Consider the following 19,157-nt stretch of genomic DNA (forward strand, 5'->3'; position numbering starts at 1 on the left):
ATTTGAAATAACCAATTAACTCCAATTCGTCCTTTCAAAGCTCCAGAACTTAACAATGGTTAATTTTGATACATTTCATGTTTGTCTAAATAATGTAGACATTTGTGAAAGGATAAGAAATATGACATGATTAAACGATAGAGAAGTAGATTGACAAATACGATACGGCGAAAGACCGAGTATTGAATATTATGGCACGAATGTTCTTTCCCACGATTTTCATATCATGCTAAATCATGTCACAATACCATGATACGAATGTTTGTTTAGCGCAACATGCTACCTTTATTCATGTAAAGAAAGGAATATGTATGTACTTTGATGAAATGAAACTTCCACCGAATTTGTTTATTCCAGGTGATCTTATTTTCTTTTCGGCTATTCGTATTACATGATCCTTTATCACATGCCTTCTTCATACTATAAAAACGACTGTTCCTCCCGTTTGTTCATACATGTTTATCAATTTTCGATCGATTAAATTTAATAAAAATGATCATATACGCAAAACATATAGCAAACTTAAAACTTTAATTAAAAAGTCTCTCTTTCTCCCTCTCTCCTTCTTTCTCAGTGTGCTCGCGCAAACTGTCCAATAACTAAATATGTATATGTTATGTCTATAAACATCTGTTGGTTGCGGACGCTCGCGCCCAACAATACCATTAAGCGCTCAACGAAGAAACGTGTTATTTCTCGGCAAAGTCAATATCGAAATATCAACGATAACTACCTGCCAACAATTTGACAAGAATGAATGAACAGTCGAGACTAGTACTTGATATAATCCCCTTTAAACGATTGTAAAAATCTGAGAAATAGAGAGATTGTGCCGCATTAAATAGTAATAAAGTGCTATTTTCTTCTTTACTCGCAACATGTTTAAAACCATTTGGCATTTGTTTGACACGAGAAAGGTGTAGTGTAACGTAGCTGCTGTGCCGTGCTGTGCTACTTTTTTTTTTATCTCTGATTGATATTTGTCCTTTCTAATAATTCTAATATTCAAGCAGCTAAACAGAAATATGTGTATAATAGAACAGCAATATTTATTATTTCATTTTGTTGATAGAAAATAATTTCAGTGAATCGATGTTGAAACATGTGTGATATTGAAATGTAAGGAAGAAGACCAAAAGCTTGTTTCTGCATTTGATCGATTACGCATGGAAAGGACAACGGAATAAAAATAGATCGAATCTTTTCTTCAAATACAATACAGCTAAATTAGAAAATCGATCGAAAAATTTGAAGATGGAGTTAAAGCGGATAGAGAAAAAACGAAAAGCTTCGTACGATGGCAATCTTCGTCGAGCGATGTTTCCCATATATTATCTTGGTAAATTGTGTGGTGTGGTTCCAGTAAGATTTTACGTGCACGCTTCTGAAGGATGTCAGGCTCGTTTAAATATCATAGACCTCGTCTATAGGTAAAAAAGAACGATGAATGAAATAAATGAATATAACAAAAAATCATAGTTTACAGGACCTTTTTGATTCAGAATAATCCATTAATATATATACTGATAAAGTTATTCGATTCCCTCCTGATGTACTCTGTAGAAATTGAGAAATTCTTTGATAACATGAAAACGTTTGTTTCTACTGGGAATATTTGAATAGAATTAAGTAACAATGCACGTTGTGCGTTTCGTAGTTTGTGCGTACTGATACTACTGCTCGGCGCGGAAATTTGGGGCCTATGGCGAGATCTGAAAGATGGCTGGGAGCATAGTACCAGACTGAAATCTCGGACAGCGGTGATCGCGACATGCAGCGATGTGCTTGGAGTAATGAGCTTAACGGTCGTTTGTATCGTTGGCTCCCCTTTCCGATGGAAATCCCTGCAACTTGTGATAAACAAATTAATCGAGGTGAAGAGTCGTTTTACAAATTTTTTTACCATTCCATCAACGGTCGAAATGATAGTAAAGCGTTTTCGCATTTTCATTTCAGGTAGATAAAAAAATCGGTGTATCGTCTACAAAGAAAGCTCGAAGGTTCACGATTTGTTTAACGATATGTAGCCTCGTCTATCTCTGGTTCAATTCGAGTTTAGACTTTTATTCATGGAGTCGCAAAGCAAAAAGCCAAACATTTGCTGACAAAGGTCCTATTAACTATGCACCTCTATACGTAATGTACACCGTGATCATTTCGGCAGAAATCCAGTATAGCGTGGCAACGTATAATATAGGACAAAGATTAGTTCGCTTGAACAGTAGCCTGAAAAGTATGTTGGATACAAATAATACAAATAATAGTAACAACGACGATGCGATCGGCTATTTTCGAAAATTTTCCGAAACAGGTAAATAAAATAAGTCGGAAACGTAGAATAATATTTTTTCATATAAGCCTTTCGTTTTCGAAAATGTAAATATTTGAACGAATATTTACAAAGTTTCCTGTATGTACTTTCCCCTAATAACCTATGCTGAATCTTTAATCTTTCATTTTGTCACCAATACAACCGGAACGATATATGTATTTGCTTAACCTAAGCAGCTAACGACATTGGAGGCAAGAAAGGATGGAACATTACACCAAAACGGCAACTCGTATTAGGCAGCTATAGATTGTCACGGAAGATGGATGGTAAGTTTGCTAACTAATTAATGAAAACTGATCGGTAGAAGAATACGTTAATTCGACCTCACCTATTGTGATTATTTACAGAAAGCAAAACCTACGTAAACAGTATATCTGAATTGATAATGGTTCATTCTTTACTTTGCGACACAGTATCCCTCATAAATACTGCTTTCGGTGTCGTACTACTAGCCGTCACTATATCCTGTCTATTACATCTAATCATCACGCCGTATTTCTTGATCGTGCAAGCTAATGAAAAACACGAATGGATATTTTTAGTCGTACAAGCTGGATGGTGTATCATTCACATAAGCAGAATGCTGATAATCGTTCAACCTAGCTATTCCACAGTCGCGGAGGTAAAAGACGAGAGAAAGCAAAGTGGAGAGGGAAGAAGGGAAAAACGATAGCTTAAAACTATTTCGGTTCCAGGGAAAAAGAACGGCAACTCTCGTTAGTCAGTTACTTTCTTGTTGTTTTGAAGCAGACGTCCGACGAGAATTGGAAATATTTTCGCTTCAATTGTTGCATCGACCTTTGGAGTTCTCAGCATGCGGACTCTTTTCCTTGGACAGAAACTTAATAACGTCGGTAAGAATTCTTGATTACTCGTATGAAAAGCAAATGCATTTAAGCAATACGTAAAACATATATTATTATATTTATATTGATTGTGTGCATGTACGCACATATGATTTAGATCGCGGGAGTTATAACAACGTATCTCGTTATCCTGGTACAATACTGAGCAAGAGAGGAAGAGTGATAGAGAGACAATCGCATATTACGATAATGACATTTAATATACCAATTCTCGTAAACAGCGGTAATATACAAATACAAGTTACTCGTATCATAATCCAACTACTAATAATAACGAGTTGTTCCATCGATCGAACGATCGACGTTTAATTAAGAGCGCACCTCGTACGGTGTCTAGAACTAGACGTCAGTCACAGCCTATCCAAAATATTCCTCGGCCTCGTCTTGCTGTATCTCTGAGAAGGGAATAAGATCGCCTAAAAACGGGAAACTTGAATAGTCTCGTTTGAAGAAGCCAGGTATCTCCTCGTTGAATCAACTTATACGCCTATGTATACATACGATTGTATAAGACAAATACAACCTATCGTATACTGACTCATTTTCTCTCACTTTGTCCGATGCACTCTATGCACTCTTTTTCGTACAAATTACTCTAGCAATAAATATTGGATCGTTCCAAATATCTAACTGTGTGATGGTTGGCTATCGGCTCGCGCGCGACCTATACGTCTGCTTGTAACACACATTGTACAGACATAAATGATAAACGTGTGAACGTGTATCGCAGCTGACTTATCGTATTATGGATACACTTTCTGCATTGTTGAAAACCAAACAGTAACCGGATTGCTGCGAATGTTACTTCCTCGAGGTTCCTCGCTCGCGCGAGAGTGTTCAATTTACCGTGGCTGCTGTAACCGGAGGTTGCGCTTTCTGATGCGCAGCCTGCAGCAAATTATCGCAGCAACTATCTTTCGTCAGGTTCAAACCTTTCGATCTTTGACAAGTCATCAAGTTCTCAGAATTTAACTCCGCATCGTTTTCTCCTTTGTTTTGATGACGAGCATTACACTGACATGGACTTGTGTGCCGATGAAGTCGAGAGAAACACTCGCTACAAACTCTCACGGGATTATACAGTTGTTCGCTGGGTAGTGGTGTCGAATTCTCGGAACAATCCGCACAGAAGATCTTACCGCAGCATCTGCGATAGATGAGCAAATAACTCATTGTAAAATTATATTCTTGTATTCATTCTACATTGAACTGTATTATATAACTAGTTTATCCAAAGATATTACTAAACAGTGATTACGACATTACAAATGCCACTGCCCTGTGTGCCGCGTACCTGCAATGATGCTTACGTCGTCCCAGCCAAAATTCCGTATCGCATCCCATGCATCGACTTACCGCGTGATCGGGTACCCAGAGAATAGGAGCAGGACCCAATTCTTCCACTGCTTCCCAAGACATGTCTGAAGGTAATGATTCTCCATGGTCGCCGGTACTTCCAACTGAATCTGGTAACGATCCCTGAAACAAAAAATCATATTCAATCGACTTCCTTTAATTATACTTCTGATATTTTCTTTCTTCTTTTTTTTCTATCTTTCTTCTTTCTTTTATTTTGATTACTTTGTATGGAATAATTTGTAATCAACTCACAATATCATCAACACGATCGATCTCTGCATTATGATTACAAACTTGCTTGATCAGAGCCATTCTCGTCGTATGTAACTCCTTCCTTAACGCTTCCTCTTTCAACTGAAAAATAATAAAAAAAAGAAAGAAAGAAAAGAAAAAGAAGGAAAATAACATCATAATCTTCCAGTTCCAAATATCTCTTCCTTATTATTATGCCCAATTGATCGAAATTAGTACCTTATGTTCCACGATAATCTGCTGTACACGCATCTGAACGTCACAATGTATAAGGGGAAGACCATCGACATCATCCAATCTATCAGGGTTATCTGGTACCGTATCTTGATAAGTTGGAGAAGCTGGACAAACGCTACTAGGTGTTCTCGATATCTGCGGTATGCTGGTATCACTAACGTCACTACCCTCGTTATGGTTGTGATTGTAATTTCGACTGCAAGAGCAACCGATTCGACTGGTCGCGCTGCTCTCGATCCATGGAGATACGATGTCCGGTGACGAATTTTTCTCCACTTTGCTGCTTGAAAAAAAAAAAAGAAAGTTGTGTTGTTTCGTTCGATCCGAATTCAAATTATCGACTCTATTTTTACATTTTGAATTTCGGACTCAAACTCGGGATTAAGTAAATATGTATAACAGTTAACTTATCCGTTATCTAGTTAATTAGCTTATTACGTTTGCATTTAATTCCTTGTACCGTAGTATGTACGACAATATGTAATGGTACTTACGTTTCTTTATCAATCGCCTCGAGTACAGAATCGTTACTCGGTATTAGTGTGTCCGTTGAACTGTCTACCGATGGATTTACTGGCGAGTCGTTCAAAGTTTGCGTCGTCGTTGTGTAACTTTTCGCTTTGTCCTGATTCTCTGTTATATTTTTCTCTATTGTGTCACTAATAATACAATTCTCCGTGCAATTGTGTTTTCCTTTCTCGCTTGTTTCCGTGTCGAGCGTTAACGAGTCAAATTTCCTGTCATTATATACAATAAATGATATAACATTTTTTTGGTTTCCGATTCATGAATACAAAGTATTCACGAATAACACAAACAAAATGACGTACTAAACTTATTTTCACAATGGACTTGTTTTATCAAAGATTAAATTGAAATAATTACTTCTCTACTGAGGCGCTTGGATCGCTGAGTCGACGGTGAAGATAGGCCGCATGATCGGGAGTGTGCATAAGATCACCGTATGAGCGAGTTTTAGTCATTTGTCCCTGTGGTTCTTCGTTCTCACCACCTTCGATATCTATCATCGTTATTCTTTGTTTATCGTCTCTGATACCGAGAGGAGATTCCATAGAACCTAAATATACTTCGGACCATAAAACAAGGTCGCGTACGTTACAACTTGGCCATAATACCTAAAATATACAAAAATTATTCTAAACATACTAAATGGTTGAAATGAAAAGCAATATGTTGCTTATTATATAATAAAACTTATGCGAGAACAACGTATAGCATATGCTGTACAGGACTAGTGACGACTTTATTACGGCTGGTATATATGATAAAAAATATCTTACTTGATTCTTTAACGGAGAATACAAATGATTTATGAAAGAGCTGGAATTGAGGAAACGCCAAACTGAAAATGTACGCTCCCGTATTCTTAACTGAAACCTTTCTTGCCTCGTGTTGCAGAGAAATGTGCCAAAAAGTTGTGAATATGTATGCTGTGCAAGTTTCACCTAAAATCAATCAAAAGTGTGCCAGCTTTAGTAAATTAGCCTTCCGATAATCGGCCAACTCAATCTACTTGATTTTTTCAAAATAGATACGTATGAATTTCTAACTACTTACAAGATACGCAGGAGACATTTGAAAACTGCATTTGAATTGTAAAATTAACTGATGTACACAGTCAAGCCATTGCAAAAATACTGGGCATCGCTCGTTCGGATCTTCGCAGCCAACAGTTTGCCCACAACGATCCGCGAATTTGTGTCCAAAGTCTAACCATTCTCTCTCACATAAAACTTGGAATCCCTAGCAACGATCAAGTGGAATAACGAAACGATTATCAATTGCAAATAACAAACAAGAAACGAGAAAAGTACCTTTGGCATACCTCCATAGTTCGATAATAAGGATCGAGAAGAATCTGCGCTAAAGCGACTATCTGTGGTGTTCTATCCCAGCCGTCGCTACAATGCACCAATACTGGCCGGCCGTCTCTTTCTATCGCCGACGCTACAGTCACCGCAGCACGTAATAATCCAGACATATGTTGTAACCATCGTGTCCCTTCCAGAAGACTGAGCCAACTGTATATTATGAAAGATTAGAAAAGTTTTAGATCTTCCAATCGTAATAATAGCATAATAATATTGGTTCAATATGAAAAAATGAAGAAAACAAATAGAATATTTACTTAGGTTGATCCGCATCCGAGGCACAGAGTTGTCTCACCGCATGAAAACTCTTTCGTATCGAGTGAATATTTGGTAAATTCATAAATTGTATGTCACAACTAGGATAATATTCGGGACACTCACATCCACCACCACGAGCTCTATTCGCCACAGCGGTTGTATATGATCTAGCATCCACGATTAAGACTTTCTGCAAACAACATATGCTAATTCGTTAAGGATCACCGGTTTCAAACATTTATATAATTGGGACCTTTTTTGATTCGATGCTCACTTTTGTTCTATTTGACGTGACGTTATCATCGGTAGTATCGGGATAGATGATAGATGAATCCATCATCGTCGATTCACCTTTATCATAGGAACATGCATCTGAGAGGGCCTTTAAAAGATGTTCGTCATCTGGACTTCGCCATCCGAGCCATCCAACTTCTGGCTGACTGCTTCGTGCTATTACTGCGCCATTATTCACGTGCCTTCGAAATTATGAAAGACGAGAATGTGACATACTATAATAAGATGCATAATAGGGATGCTTCTCGTTTTATATATCAACATAAATACTTCTTTCCTTCTTATTTCTTTTTTTTTATACCTCCAAACAACGGCAGGGATTCGTCGAAAACTCCTAAATTTTGCCACAATCTCAAGTCTGTCATCAGGAATGCAAGAAGGAACCAGAAGCAATGGTGGATAGGATGGGCATATGCGATAATCTTTATTGATTTGACTTATGCGCCATGTACCATGCAAATTAAATTTTAGTCGTTCCACCTAAGAAAAAAAAGTAAAGAAATTAAATTATATTTAAATTGTGTCTTATCTACATGTATTTACTTACAAGTTACTTACTTCTGAATTAAAGGTAGCATTATACGATATGTTATCTTTCCCTAATTTGGTATTATCTTTGCCTTCCTCGATAGACCAAGCATAATATGCAAAAGCAAATATATCTTCTATACTCTTTCGTGGGTAAGTCACCTTATGTAATCGTTTAAACCATTCCAAACAATGTTCGTTTGTGGCAAAGACACAACTGAAATCATTAAGTTGTTTTCAATATCAAAATGATAGGAATGCTATAAGTTTCAACAAAGTACAAAAATTTCATACCTCAGTGAACGAGCATCCTTGCAACCAATATGCAGGAAAAAAATCTCTTTAACTTCTAGCTGTTCTATTAAACCCAGTGGAATATTGTAACATGCTTGACTTAATTGTAAATAGAGTCTATAATTAGAAAGAGCCAACACTCCATCCGACGTACGTCCAAGTGCTACAATGGATTCCCCGCTCAAAGGTGTAAATGGAACTGTAAGTGTTTGATCCTCGCATTCGAAATGCGTATGCTTTGGAAATAATTCCGAAGCATGTAAATGACAGATGGATTGCAAACTTGTTGGCTCTTCAGAACTCTCCATCTCCTCTCTATGTGACACATCATATACAAACTTCAGTCTCCTTCTTGAACATGAAAAGTTCTAATTGCGGGCTATATCTTTCTCACATAGTTTATAGACATAATGTGGAATTGAATTACTCCAATTTGTCACAGATATATACTAGTTCTAGTTATTTACTAGCATATATTAAAATATGCGCTTGGCCTATTTGTTTCAATACGTTCAAGTAATCACAAATATACGTTATCGAAAATTTATAAACAGTCGCAGTATCATTATAACGATTGAGAAGTATATGATCGTTTAAACTATGGATAAACAGAAAATTCGTTAAACTTATTTGAAATAACGCGATGCATCTATAAATGAAACATCGACGTAACATAAGCGATAGGATTTTCGTTTATTATCGCTTATCGATTTGTGTAATTTTGGGACATTACCATATGCAGAAATATCTTGATAAAAATATCTTGGAACAAATATATACAAATTACAAAAAAAGTGTTCCATCTTCATGAGATGAAAATGTTAATTTGTATTTACCTAGATATCAAGAAATTTATATGATAAATATAAAAAATCTATCGAGACAGTAAAATCGTTTAAATCGACATATGCATATTCGTCAACTGTCGAAGGTTGATAACACTATACAACCGATTCAATTGCATACAATTACCAAACTAAATAAATTTGTATCTATAAGAAGGTGCTAAGAAAACGTTGAAGGATAAGAGAAACAATTTCAACTAAAACGGTCGAAAATTGTTCGTGTTGTTTTTTCTAGAGAGCCGTAATAAACGAAAGGTGACGAAAAGTTTACAACAACAACGATGTCTCACCTTGAATTGCGAAGTTTCTCCGCGATGGACGATATCCAACCGTTCTGATACTTCATACAAAATCCATGAACAGTCGTTTACACAAGGAGTACAATGTGGACATTACTCAATTAAGAGAGAGCGAGAAAGAGAAAGAGATAGAAAAAGAACATTTCCCCGTGTAGGAAAAAATATAACGATTTCGACGTCAAACTTGGAAGTATCTAAGTATTTCAGATTTGTTTTTAGCAGGTACGTAGATAGCTTACGGTATAAACGATTCCGCTAGATTTATGCCAGCTCAATCCAAACGCGATCACTTTTCGTTACGGCAATTCAGGGGAATGGCCAGCATCACAGGGAGCGATCTCCATTAATTGGATTGTTTGCTTCTCTTCCCTTTTTTCCTTTTCTTCTTTCTCTTTTTTTTTTTTTTTTATTTCTTAATTAAATTAAACTTGTAATGTTACGAAGGATTCGATTTTAGATTATCCTTTCTGAAAAATACTCGTTCTACTCAATGTGAAAGTTACATTGACAGATTAGTCCATATACAAATCAAGCCGTTTTTCCATTGTTCGATACGCTTCTTAGTGTCCATTTTCAACGAAGCTGTGTTTTTTCAAAGCCGTTACATCATTGGTCGAAACGGCGTGAGAAAATATTTTCCACTTTTCAAGATCAATAACATATTGGTAATATCAATATTAGGAAAGAATAAATTCGAAATTCGTTGATAATTTAAATGTTATTCAGATAATTGATATATTCAAAAGAATTTTATTATTTAAATGTATATTGATAACCCTCAATTTTAAATGAATGAAGAGTAGAAAAAGCATCATGGTGCGAAATTGTTGATAATCATTCGTTGCTTTTGTCACGTAACATAATACTCTAGCTTTAGAGTCATTCATGGATAACCCTAAACTTCATGAACAAAATGGAAGTTGACGCATGCGTTATTCCCTTATATCGCTTTCATCATAGATTAGATTCGAGGATTCTTTTCTTCTGTTTCTTATCATATTATTAGAAATTAAAAGTATTTACATGTTTACGTTTTGCTAATACGATGTTTATAAAATGCAGAACGATCGAAATAAATGTAATACAATAGCAATCTGCTCTTCCATAACCAAATTAGAGAGCATATACTTGATAGTAAAAATAAAAACAATAAAAACACAATGAATTTATGCTAAACACTTACAGATAACAAATTTTGCGTTTTCGGATAAGGTACGTGGCAGCGTCATAATTATTCTTGTTATTATCATCATATTGTTCTTCAGTGAAAATATAAAAAATTTGAATTCATGCGTATAACGCATCGTTGCTCAGTATTATATCATACTTTGCGAACACAAGCACGAGTGCTGAGAAATGACGCATCACTATACAAAATGGAAACGAACTATTGAGAGTCAGTCACTTTCTCATCATGCTTTCCAGAAGTTTGGATTTTGTTGTAACCTCCTCTCAAAAGTTTCGTACCACCCTTGAATAGCAGATAGCGGTACAAAGTTTTCTGTTGGGTTTGGTGTCATTTGTGCTTGTGTCACAGAAAAACTCGAAACATAATTCAAAAAACTTGTAAGCATCTTCTGAACAAATTCTAAAAAGGAGTTTGACGTGGCTTGTGTTACTGTAGCTGCTTGTTGTTCTATAGCTCCAATGGGTTCCACCGAAACCCCTATTTGCGCTACATGAGAAATCTTTCCTACTCCAAAAATTCCTAAATTACTATTTTCGAATTCATGATTCTTCTTCAGAGTGGATATCTTGAATATGGCAGATGGCTTGACGTTTGAAATATACCCGAGAAACTGCCAATTAGGCGGAGCAGTTGGATCTGGCCAACTGAAATACACTGTAAAGACCAAGGGTCAATAAGAATATGCAGGTGAATTTGTTTAATTGTTATTGTAGCACATACCTGCACCACCTGTACCATCAGGTAACGGTATAGCACCAGTGAGAAAAACCACAATATGGTTTATATTATCCGCATCAGGTACTGTTATTAAAAACTGGTTCTCTCCTATCTGTTGAAAATCTGTTTGGACCTACGAAAGATGTTACATTTACAATTACATATCGTTTGTATATGTTTGGAAATTGTGGTTTACTATTTGAAACTTGAAAAAATCTAAATTCGTCGACATGATATTTACATATTCGATTAAATGCAAAGACGCTCGTGACAAGTTGGCGACGGGGTGGGGTGAAATGTGAGCATTACTGAGAGGTAACAGAAACAAGATACGAAACAAAACGACGCAAGCATAGGACATTAGCGAAAATCAGGAAAAGAGAAGTATGTTACGTAGAAACACTGATACGTTTGTGACAAACGATACATTTACATTTAATTGATAATTTAGCATCGAAAATGAAATACAATGTTGGTACTTGCATAGCAAAGCATTGATACTTACGAGTCGACCAGATACAATTATACCAAGCATCTTTATGTCGAATCTAGATCATTCTATCGCTTTCTACTTATCACGCTACACCAGTAAATGTTCGGCAAGTATATAATAGATATATAATAGGTTGTCACACCATCCAAACATTTACAATCGGTTGAATGATGTTTATCACGATTCATGTGGCTATATAGAGAGTGGAAACTAAAGTAATACTAGTTACTAATATCTAAGGTAGTATCCTCATGTGTACACACGAAGCTTAATATGAATAATTTTTCTCCATGCTTTTACTTTCGAAACCAAAATAAAAAGATTCAACATTCAAAATGTTCTTTTTGTATGATATAATTTCCATAATTTGCTACTTTGCTGAGTTACCTATCATCGTCTTTTATTATATGTCTTTATATGATAATTCGAGATAAACACAGGACAAAGACAAAATACTAATTCAACTATGCTATAACAATACCACCTGTTAGTGATTCTAATCTATATACTTTATGTATCCAATTTGTTTCTTTTCTTTACACATATATATTTTATGTATTGAAGAATTATATTTGAAAAATTTAGAATTTTACATTTTACGCACAATTCATAATTACTATATATTATATTGAACTACTCTTTTGTATTATGTATGTTCAATTTACAGATTCAAATAGACAATGATCTTAGTTTCGTAAAAATAGGTATGATTAAGTTTGAAACAATTTGAGAGTACTTTTTTTCATTTCCATTAAATCATTTTTAATTGTAATGTTCTTTTCGTACACAGTAGCAAAGAATATCAGTTCTTGTCCTCGATATTAAGGTGGTATGAATAAGTGTTCTGGATGAACTATCTATAAACAGCGTCGAGTAGCGTTAAAGTTAAAAGGAAGATAAAGACACACTTATATCGTGTTTACAGTAAAGATGTCATCTCTGTCGGAAAAAACGGAAGATCAAATACACGTATCTAACGAAAATGAAATGTTTGTTCAACATGTGTAGCATAAATCAATGACGTCAGTAATTTCCTAATGATTCCCTTAATCTTACGGCAGATGACAAACCATTGAGAAAAGCTTGCTTTTCGTTATTATTCGATCGTTACATAGAAATAGAATGTGAGAAAAGGAAGGATTTATATAGAGAGCAGATTTGTAATGACGGTTGGAAAAATTGAAATATCGTGAGTTAAAGGCGGAATAAGATAATCGGTGAATCGAAAGTCCCTGGGTGGATGGTGATGGCGATGACGATGGCGACGGTGAGAGCAAACCTCTACGAAGTTCGATGTGTGTGACATCACTCTTCATTGTTGGAGGTTTACGTCATTCTCGAGACTGGTCTTAAGTCGGTGCGCGCGATCTACAGTAGTGTAGACACGCGTACAGACTAGTGGCGGGAAGTGATAGAGACGAAAGAGGCGAAAAACAGGCGAATTACCGTCGCGACTGCGCGAAACATGTTGGACGTGTCGTTTTTCATCAAAACGAAATTATTGTTCGTCCGGTAGTGCGAGTTTTCCCTTTAAACCGAAACTAATGGCGAATTAATTGGATATAAGTAAGAAAAGGAGAAAGGATACCGTGTCAATGCGAACCGAGGAGTGAGGGTAACTAAGAAGGATAGAGAGGAGAGGGTGAAAGAAAAAAAGAGAGAAGGCTCGAAAGATAGAAAAGGAGAAGGATACGAAGCGCGACGTTTAACAGTAGTAGCGCTGATTTGTGATTTCATCGACGGTTACTGATTTCGAGGGAGCTCGATATGAATCGAGTCTAGTGAGTTTTCGAACTGTAGAGTACTTTTTCGCGCGGCAATAATATCGCGTGCGGTGTCACCGATAATATCGAAAAGAATGTTCACGAGCATGTAATTTATTTGTGATACATCCAAGCAGTCAGTGCCTCTTTGACGACGACGCGTTCTTACATTTTAAATATAACGGTGTATAAATAAGTATGAGCAATAGCGGGAGTGCACAATCAGAGATCTCTCATCGTTCATTTTTCCAAAGAATCTGAATTTCATTGTCGCGTGTTTTTTTTATTCGTCGTTGAGACTCGTCAACGAATGCACGTGAAATGCAGTCGGAATCAATGCGTTTCCCTTTGAAGTTTACCACATATGTTTTTCGTGCGTGGGCATGCAGCACCGAACTATCGTCAAGGTTAGTGTGCCTGACAGGCTCTCCATCGCCTTGCGAACTTACGCTAGTTCTCAATGGGTAGCAGTGAGTAGCTGCAGTAGGTAATTAAATAGTACACTTTCATGTGTATGTCTGTTAGTAGTAACGCTACATCTCAACCATTCCGAATATATATCTTGCGTACACGATAACCACAATTTTCTTTCTATATTCTTACATTTCTACTTAAAAAATGAAAATTTAAAATAAATTCGAATGATCTTCATGTTTACTGTGTAATTTCTGTAATTATACGCACAGAATGTATTGAACAAAATAAAGAAATAAGGCGAATGATAATAATAATGATGATATCATTTTCTTCCCAAATAGGAAAATTCAAAATTCTCCTCTGTTGGATGATTAAGAGATAAATATATTGAATGGGCATTAATCTCTTGCCTAATCACACATCAGTTTGAACAATGAAGTCTTCCTATATATCTGTTCAAGTTTATGTCAACGGATATCGACAAAGTCTATGTAAGTACAATTTTTGCAGAATATAGATTATTACAAACACATTCCTTATCCATCTTGAGCTAATAAATATCTTCAATCTATGAGTGATTTTGTTTCAGGGAAAAGAAACATACGTAATGTTGTCATTTGCATACTGGGTGCATATACACAAAGAGTGGCGACTTACTAAAAATTATTTGATTATTGGTCCTCCTGCTTATATAATGCTCCAAGAAAATTATATTTTTGTCACTGAATTGGCACATTTGTGCAGAGAAAGGTAATGCAAATATTGATCTCCTTTCAACTATTGCTACTTTTCTTCAACAATTCGACAAAAGGGAAATGTGTATGTTGCAGGCTTAAAGTATCGAACAATTGGTTGCGTCATTAATCAAAGCAGAAATAGTTTTTCAACGATGCAGCGTAGCATGCTTTTCCTTGTTGCAAAAGGATTTGATATTTGGAAGTATGTTTACTACTACAGATTTACATACATTAAGTTAATTGGTAATAAGATGATTCTAGCATTACCACACTCCAACCGAAATTGATTCAACTTTTATCTATACTATTTTACAATCAGTTGAAAATAAAATTAAGAAAAAAATATTGAATGTATATATATCGAATCCTCTTGCAAACCGGATAAAGATTGACATTTTTCTAATTCGAGTGTGATAATACTGTTTCAAGTTATAAATAGTTTGTTTCATCAAATTATGGTTAATTCGTATATATTTTATTCCAGAACAGCCGCTTCTATGAGTACCATTCGTCTGTTGCACTGTGATGGAAAAGATACTAACAACAAAAGCGCTTCAAGTGAGTATATCATACATAGATTTCAGATATATAGAATTTTGCGTGTATTGACACGCATCGCATGTTTATAGCGTTTATTTCTACAGATAGAATGGCATATGAGGTATTTCTGGGTGGATCCTGTAATCCAACCACATGGAGGTCAGAAATAGCGATACCGACTCTACAGAGACTCGGGATCACTTACTACAATCCCGTACGTGACCATTTGTATTCATTCTAGCCTGATCTACCTATTGATTAGTTGTTGGTACAATTGTAAAAATAAATAAATATTTCAGCAAGTGTCGCAGTGGGGACCGGAATTAATAGCTCAAGAATACGAAGCGAAACAAACAGCGAAAGTATTACTCTTCGTAATTGATAATCAAACACGCAATAGCGCAGGCATCATTGAAGCAGCTCAGTTGGCAGCTACGCGCCGCGAGTCTTTAATTCTTGTTATTTATCCGTATCGTCAGGGTCAAACGATACTTGGCGAAACTGTATCTCTACAGTAAGTGCCTTGTTTTCACTTTCTCTATTTTTTGTTGATATAGATTACTCTCATTTTTAGTATTTGTGTCATAAATGTTAATTCTTATTTAGGGAATATTGTGACCTGATGAATGGATTGCTAGTACTTCAGTATCTGATGGAGAGACAGAGGATACCAATATTTGAAAGTGTATCAGTTGCTCTGAATTGTACATCCAAGGTATAAATAGATAAATCACTGAATAAAATACGTAACAATAGATGATTGTTGTGGTACATATTTTGTAAATTACATTGAGCGAAATAAATTTAATTGTTTATACTAAAAAGCTACTGATCTACGTTTCTCCATAGATGTTACGTGAGGAAATTAACGTGGAAGATCTGCATGCCGATGATGGTATTAGGCCGATTAAAATATCATTCGGTCAAAATGGAATGGATCTGGTGTAAGGATTTTTCGCTGAAACTGTACATACATATTTATGTAAGTGTGATTGTGTCGAATATTCGATTTTAACCTACTCTCTTGCAGTATGCTCAGGGAGATTTTCAAGTCTATGGATATGAACGATAATGGGGCCGTCAGCTTGGAAGAAGTAAGTTTCACTAGCGTCTATTTGCCACATGTTTGTAGAAAAACACATATTGCTCGTGAAAAACAAATTATAACATATTCTTGTTACAATTGTTACAATTATAACATATTCTTGTTACATTTGCTTTGCACTCTTGATTTTGTAGGCTTGGATAGCATTACAATCGAGTGTCAAGTGCAACGTACCATCGATGTCAGAGCTTCTTAGTGTCGTGAACAAGTCGGGTAATAAATATTATACTTTCCGCATAATGAAAATCGCACGTGTACATCTAACGCGTTGACAATGCCATATATGGTAATAACAGTGTGTAGGCGTTCGATTATAGCTCAACTATATTTTCTCTACTGTCTGCGTTTATATGTGCTTTCAGAAGCGTATAGGACGTTGATAGACGATGGATTTCCAGCGAAGAGGGATCCAACGGAATTACGGATAAACTTCGAACAATTTTGTGCCTTAGCTACCGAATCAGCGTGGAGGACGAAGAGCAACGGCGTCTCTTGTGAAAGTGAGATACCTTCAGTTTGGAGTATTTTATGTAGGAAGGCGTCGAAATTTCTTCGCAGAGCTATCGTGCAACCTTTTAACCGTTTCCTAGGTATTTCTTATTCTCAAAAATTTGCCACGACCTGTAGTAGCGTGTGTATCGTTAGCGTGTATCAACTAGCAAACAGGTCGTTACGAGACGTTCGTGCCTCGATTAATTGTTCACGAAAACGTCCGAGCAGTCGAGTGTACGATTCGTTCGACCGTTCAACTTTTTAGATTGGACCAATTTCTTCGTGCCAGAATCCGAGAAGAGAGACTTGTACGTTGGAGTAATCGGTAAAGATCAGTTTTGGTTAGAAACGACCGCCATACCCTCGATCGAGTGAGCATTCGAGATGTAACGTTCTTTCGATTCTCTCCACTACGACAATGTCGTTGTAAGTTTACACGTAAATTGTTTCTCGTTTTAGATCTATTGGATTATCCTTCTATCGATCAAGCCTGAACGAGTACAACGTAAAGGTGTTGCCACAAGAATTGCAGAGGATGAAAAATTCACGGTTAATATTATTGATCGTACCGCAACATTCGCGTGGTGTCACTATAATGGCATTGGCAGCTCACCTGATTGGATTACGCGCAAAATTAGTCCTATGCGTTCAAGCGCTTCCCGAAGACTGCGTAGTTTCTGGTGAAAAGGTAAGCGTTTTTGTGTATGTCTTCTATAAATAATATACACTTCTATAGATATTATTATACACAAGTATAAATATACGTCTCATTTTGTTCCTATAGCTTCTATATTCTTTCTTCTGTATTTCTTTTTTCCTTTTCTCATCTCTTCGTCTTTCTATTATACTTATCTTATAATCCCCTGTTTTTCCATTGAACCAAATTTTACATATATTTATATAGAAGGTAACATTTTCTTTCAGCTAACTGAACAAGCCATAAAAGACTACAATCGGGGAAGAATGTACCTGTCGGACTACGCGACGCGCGAAGGTGTACCTGTTTTTCAGAATATCGCAGATGCTTTGCAACATGCGATACAGCTAGTTCAGCATCTCTGTTAATTTTCTTCTTTTTTTTTACATCCCTCCTTTTTACTCCTCCCTTTTTTTCTTTTAATTTTCCTCAACCCCTTCCGTCCCTCTCCCGCTCCTACTCTTCTTCTTTTTCCTGTTTATATTTTTATCTTTTTCTTTTTCTTTTTTTTTTTCATACAAGTAAACTTTTCAATTCACCAATTAATTTATTTTTATTATTAGCGATAATGTTCAACTACTAATCGAACAAACAAAAACAAATTTGAGCTTGTCCTGATTAAGTAAAGAATCCATCCAATCAACAGTAGCTGTGAGATTTACGATAAATCTTGACAGTATATTAGCGAAAAAAATAATAGCGTTATCTCGATTTGTTAAAATTGGGAAATATTTACATTTCGAACACGCAACGGATTTCATTTTCATGAAGTTGCTCGTATCGAGTCAGCTACATTAAACTAACTTGAATTTGAAATTTTCTCGCGGTAGTTGAACATACATTTTATAGTGATTCAACTCAATAATTTTGTAACCATTTGATAACTGGTTGAGGATTGATATACGTGTATTGTACATAGATTATTAGCTGTTTCTAACGATCTAATGATAATTAATTTGAAATTTGTTAAAACGGATGTATGAGCATGCGTGGGAGACGTTTGATAGTATTAAATTTGTGTGCGTAAATGTGGACAAAAGACGCGTACCTGTGTACAAACAGAAACCTTTATCTAGCGCTACTTTATACTATATTGTATGCTGTGACGCATAACGCGGATCCGTATTTCGTCCGTGGGTAACAGAAATTACGAGGAAGTTGTAATTCTAGAATTCTATCTATGTACGAGAAATATGCAGGACAAACAAAAGTGAAATTTAACTGTATGTAAAATATCTTAAACTCATTCGATATTGGTTGAAATAATTTAAACAGTTCAGCGCATTCTCTGCCGCTTCCCGTCCCTCTTCACTTTTCGTCTTTGCCTGTCTTTCCTAATTTTTCACTCACTCAGTCCTCTCCCTATCTTTTTCATTCACTCACTGACTCATCCCACACTTTCTGCTGTTTTTATAACTTGATGAACATTTTCTTTGTACAATAAAAAAATATTGTTTTTATTTGCGACGTTTGTTTCATCGACTTTTTATCTAGATAAAACAGCATGATGTATAGAAATGACTCGACAGTAGGATACAATGAAAATGTGAT

The 19,157-nt window shown here is 35.9% G+C and overlaps 4 protein-coding genes across 14 annotated transcripts; 2 read left to right on the plus strand and 2 right to left on the minus strand.

Moving 5' to 3' along the window:
* Positions 1 to 29: 29 nt before the first annotated feature.
* Positions 30 to 3,735, plus strand: LOC117163103 (gustatory receptor for sugar taste 43a). Its single transcript, XM_076625314.1, has 7 exons — positions 30 to 1,430; positions 1,658 to 1,874; positions 1,957 to 2,311; positions 2,509 to 2,598; positions 2,680 to 2,954; positions 3,028 to 3,186; positions 3,296 to 3,735. Exons 1-7 carry the CDS (start codon positions 1,255 to 1,257, stop codon positions 3,341 to 3,343), a joined length of 1,320 nt encoding a protein of 439 aa, XP_076481429.1. The 5' UTR covers positions 30 to 1,254; the 3' UTR covers positions 3,344 to 3,735.
* On the minus strand, positions 3,378 to 9,985 carry LOC117163097 (phosphatidylinositol-3,5-bisphosphate 3-phosphatase MTMR3). Its single transcript, XM_033345092.2, has 15 exons — positions 9,448 to 9,985; positions 8,313 to 8,663; positions 8,049 to 8,235; positions 7,792 to 7,970; positions 7,471 to 7,672; positions 7,196 to 7,386; positions 6,893 to 7,088; positions 6,625 to 6,810; positions 6,348 to 6,512; positions 5,932 to 6,182; positions 5,541 to 5,783; positions 5,029 to 5,329; positions 4,810 to 4,911; positions 4,493 to 4,677; positions 3,378 to 4,345 (listed from the first exon to the last, which is right to left on the minus strand). The coding sequence occupies exons 1-15, from the start codon at positions 9,501 to 9,503 to the stop codon at positions 4,036 to 4,038; spliced, it is 3,105 nt and encodes a 1,034-aa protein (XP_033200983.1). The 5' UTR covers positions 9,504 to 9,985; the 3' UTR covers positions 3,378 to 4,035.
* A 181-nt stretch (positions 9,986 to 10,166) lies between these two features.
* On the minus strand, positions 10,167 to 12,054 carry LOC117163104 (protein OPI10 homolog). The gene is made up of 3 exons (XM_033345118.2): positions 11,868 to 12,054; positions 11,366 to 11,495; positions 10,167 to 11,299 (listed from the first exon to the last, which is right to left on the minus strand). Exons 1-3 carry the CDS (start codon positions 11,895 to 11,897, stop codon positions 10,869 to 10,871), a joined length of 591 nt encoding a protein of 196 aa, XP_033201009.1. The 5' UTR covers positions 11,898 to 12,054; the 3' UTR covers positions 10,167 to 10,868.
* Positions 12,055 to 12,754: 700 nt separating this feature from the next.
* LOC117163100 (uncharacterized) lies at positions 12,755 to 19,066 on the plus strand. Of its 11 annotated transcripts, none has more exons than XM_033345099.2 (14): positions 12,755 to 14,105; positions 14,377 to 14,526; positions 14,625 to 14,785; positions 15,257 to 15,330; positions 15,402 to 15,526; positions 15,612 to 15,826; positions 15,919 to 16,027; positions 16,162 to 16,256; positions 16,343 to 16,406; positions 16,552 to 16,630; positions 16,780 to 17,007; positions 17,175 to 17,280; positions 17,369 to 17,597; positions 17,834 to 19,066. In XM_033345099.2, the coding sequence occupies exons 2-14, from the start codon at positions 14,500 to 14,502 to the stop codon at positions 17,972 to 17,974; spliced, it is 1,653 nt and encodes a 550-aa protein (XP_033200990.1). In that variant the 5' UTR covers positions 12,755 to 14,105; positions 14,377 to 14,499; the 3' UTR covers positions 17,975 to 19,066. The 11 variants fall into 11 exon arrangements, with proteins under 11 accessions (XP_033200990.1, XP_033200991.1, XP_033200994.1 ...); XM_033345100.2 differs by having other exon boundaries at positions 12,755 to 14,025; XM_033345103.2 differs by having other exon boundaries at positions 12,762 to 14,105; positions 16,780 to 16,917.
* The last annotated feature ends 91 nt before the right edge of the window (positions 19,067 to 19,157 follow it).

The sequence above is a fragment of the Bombus vancouverensis genome, chromosome 16 (genome assembly GCF_051014615.1).
Source record: "Bombus vancouverensis nearcticus chromosome 16, iyBomVanc1_principal, whole genome shotgun sequence".
NCBI classification, from domain to species: domain Eukaryota; kingdom Metazoa; phylum Arthropoda; class Insecta; order Hymenoptera; family Apidae; genus Bombus; species Bombus vancouverensis.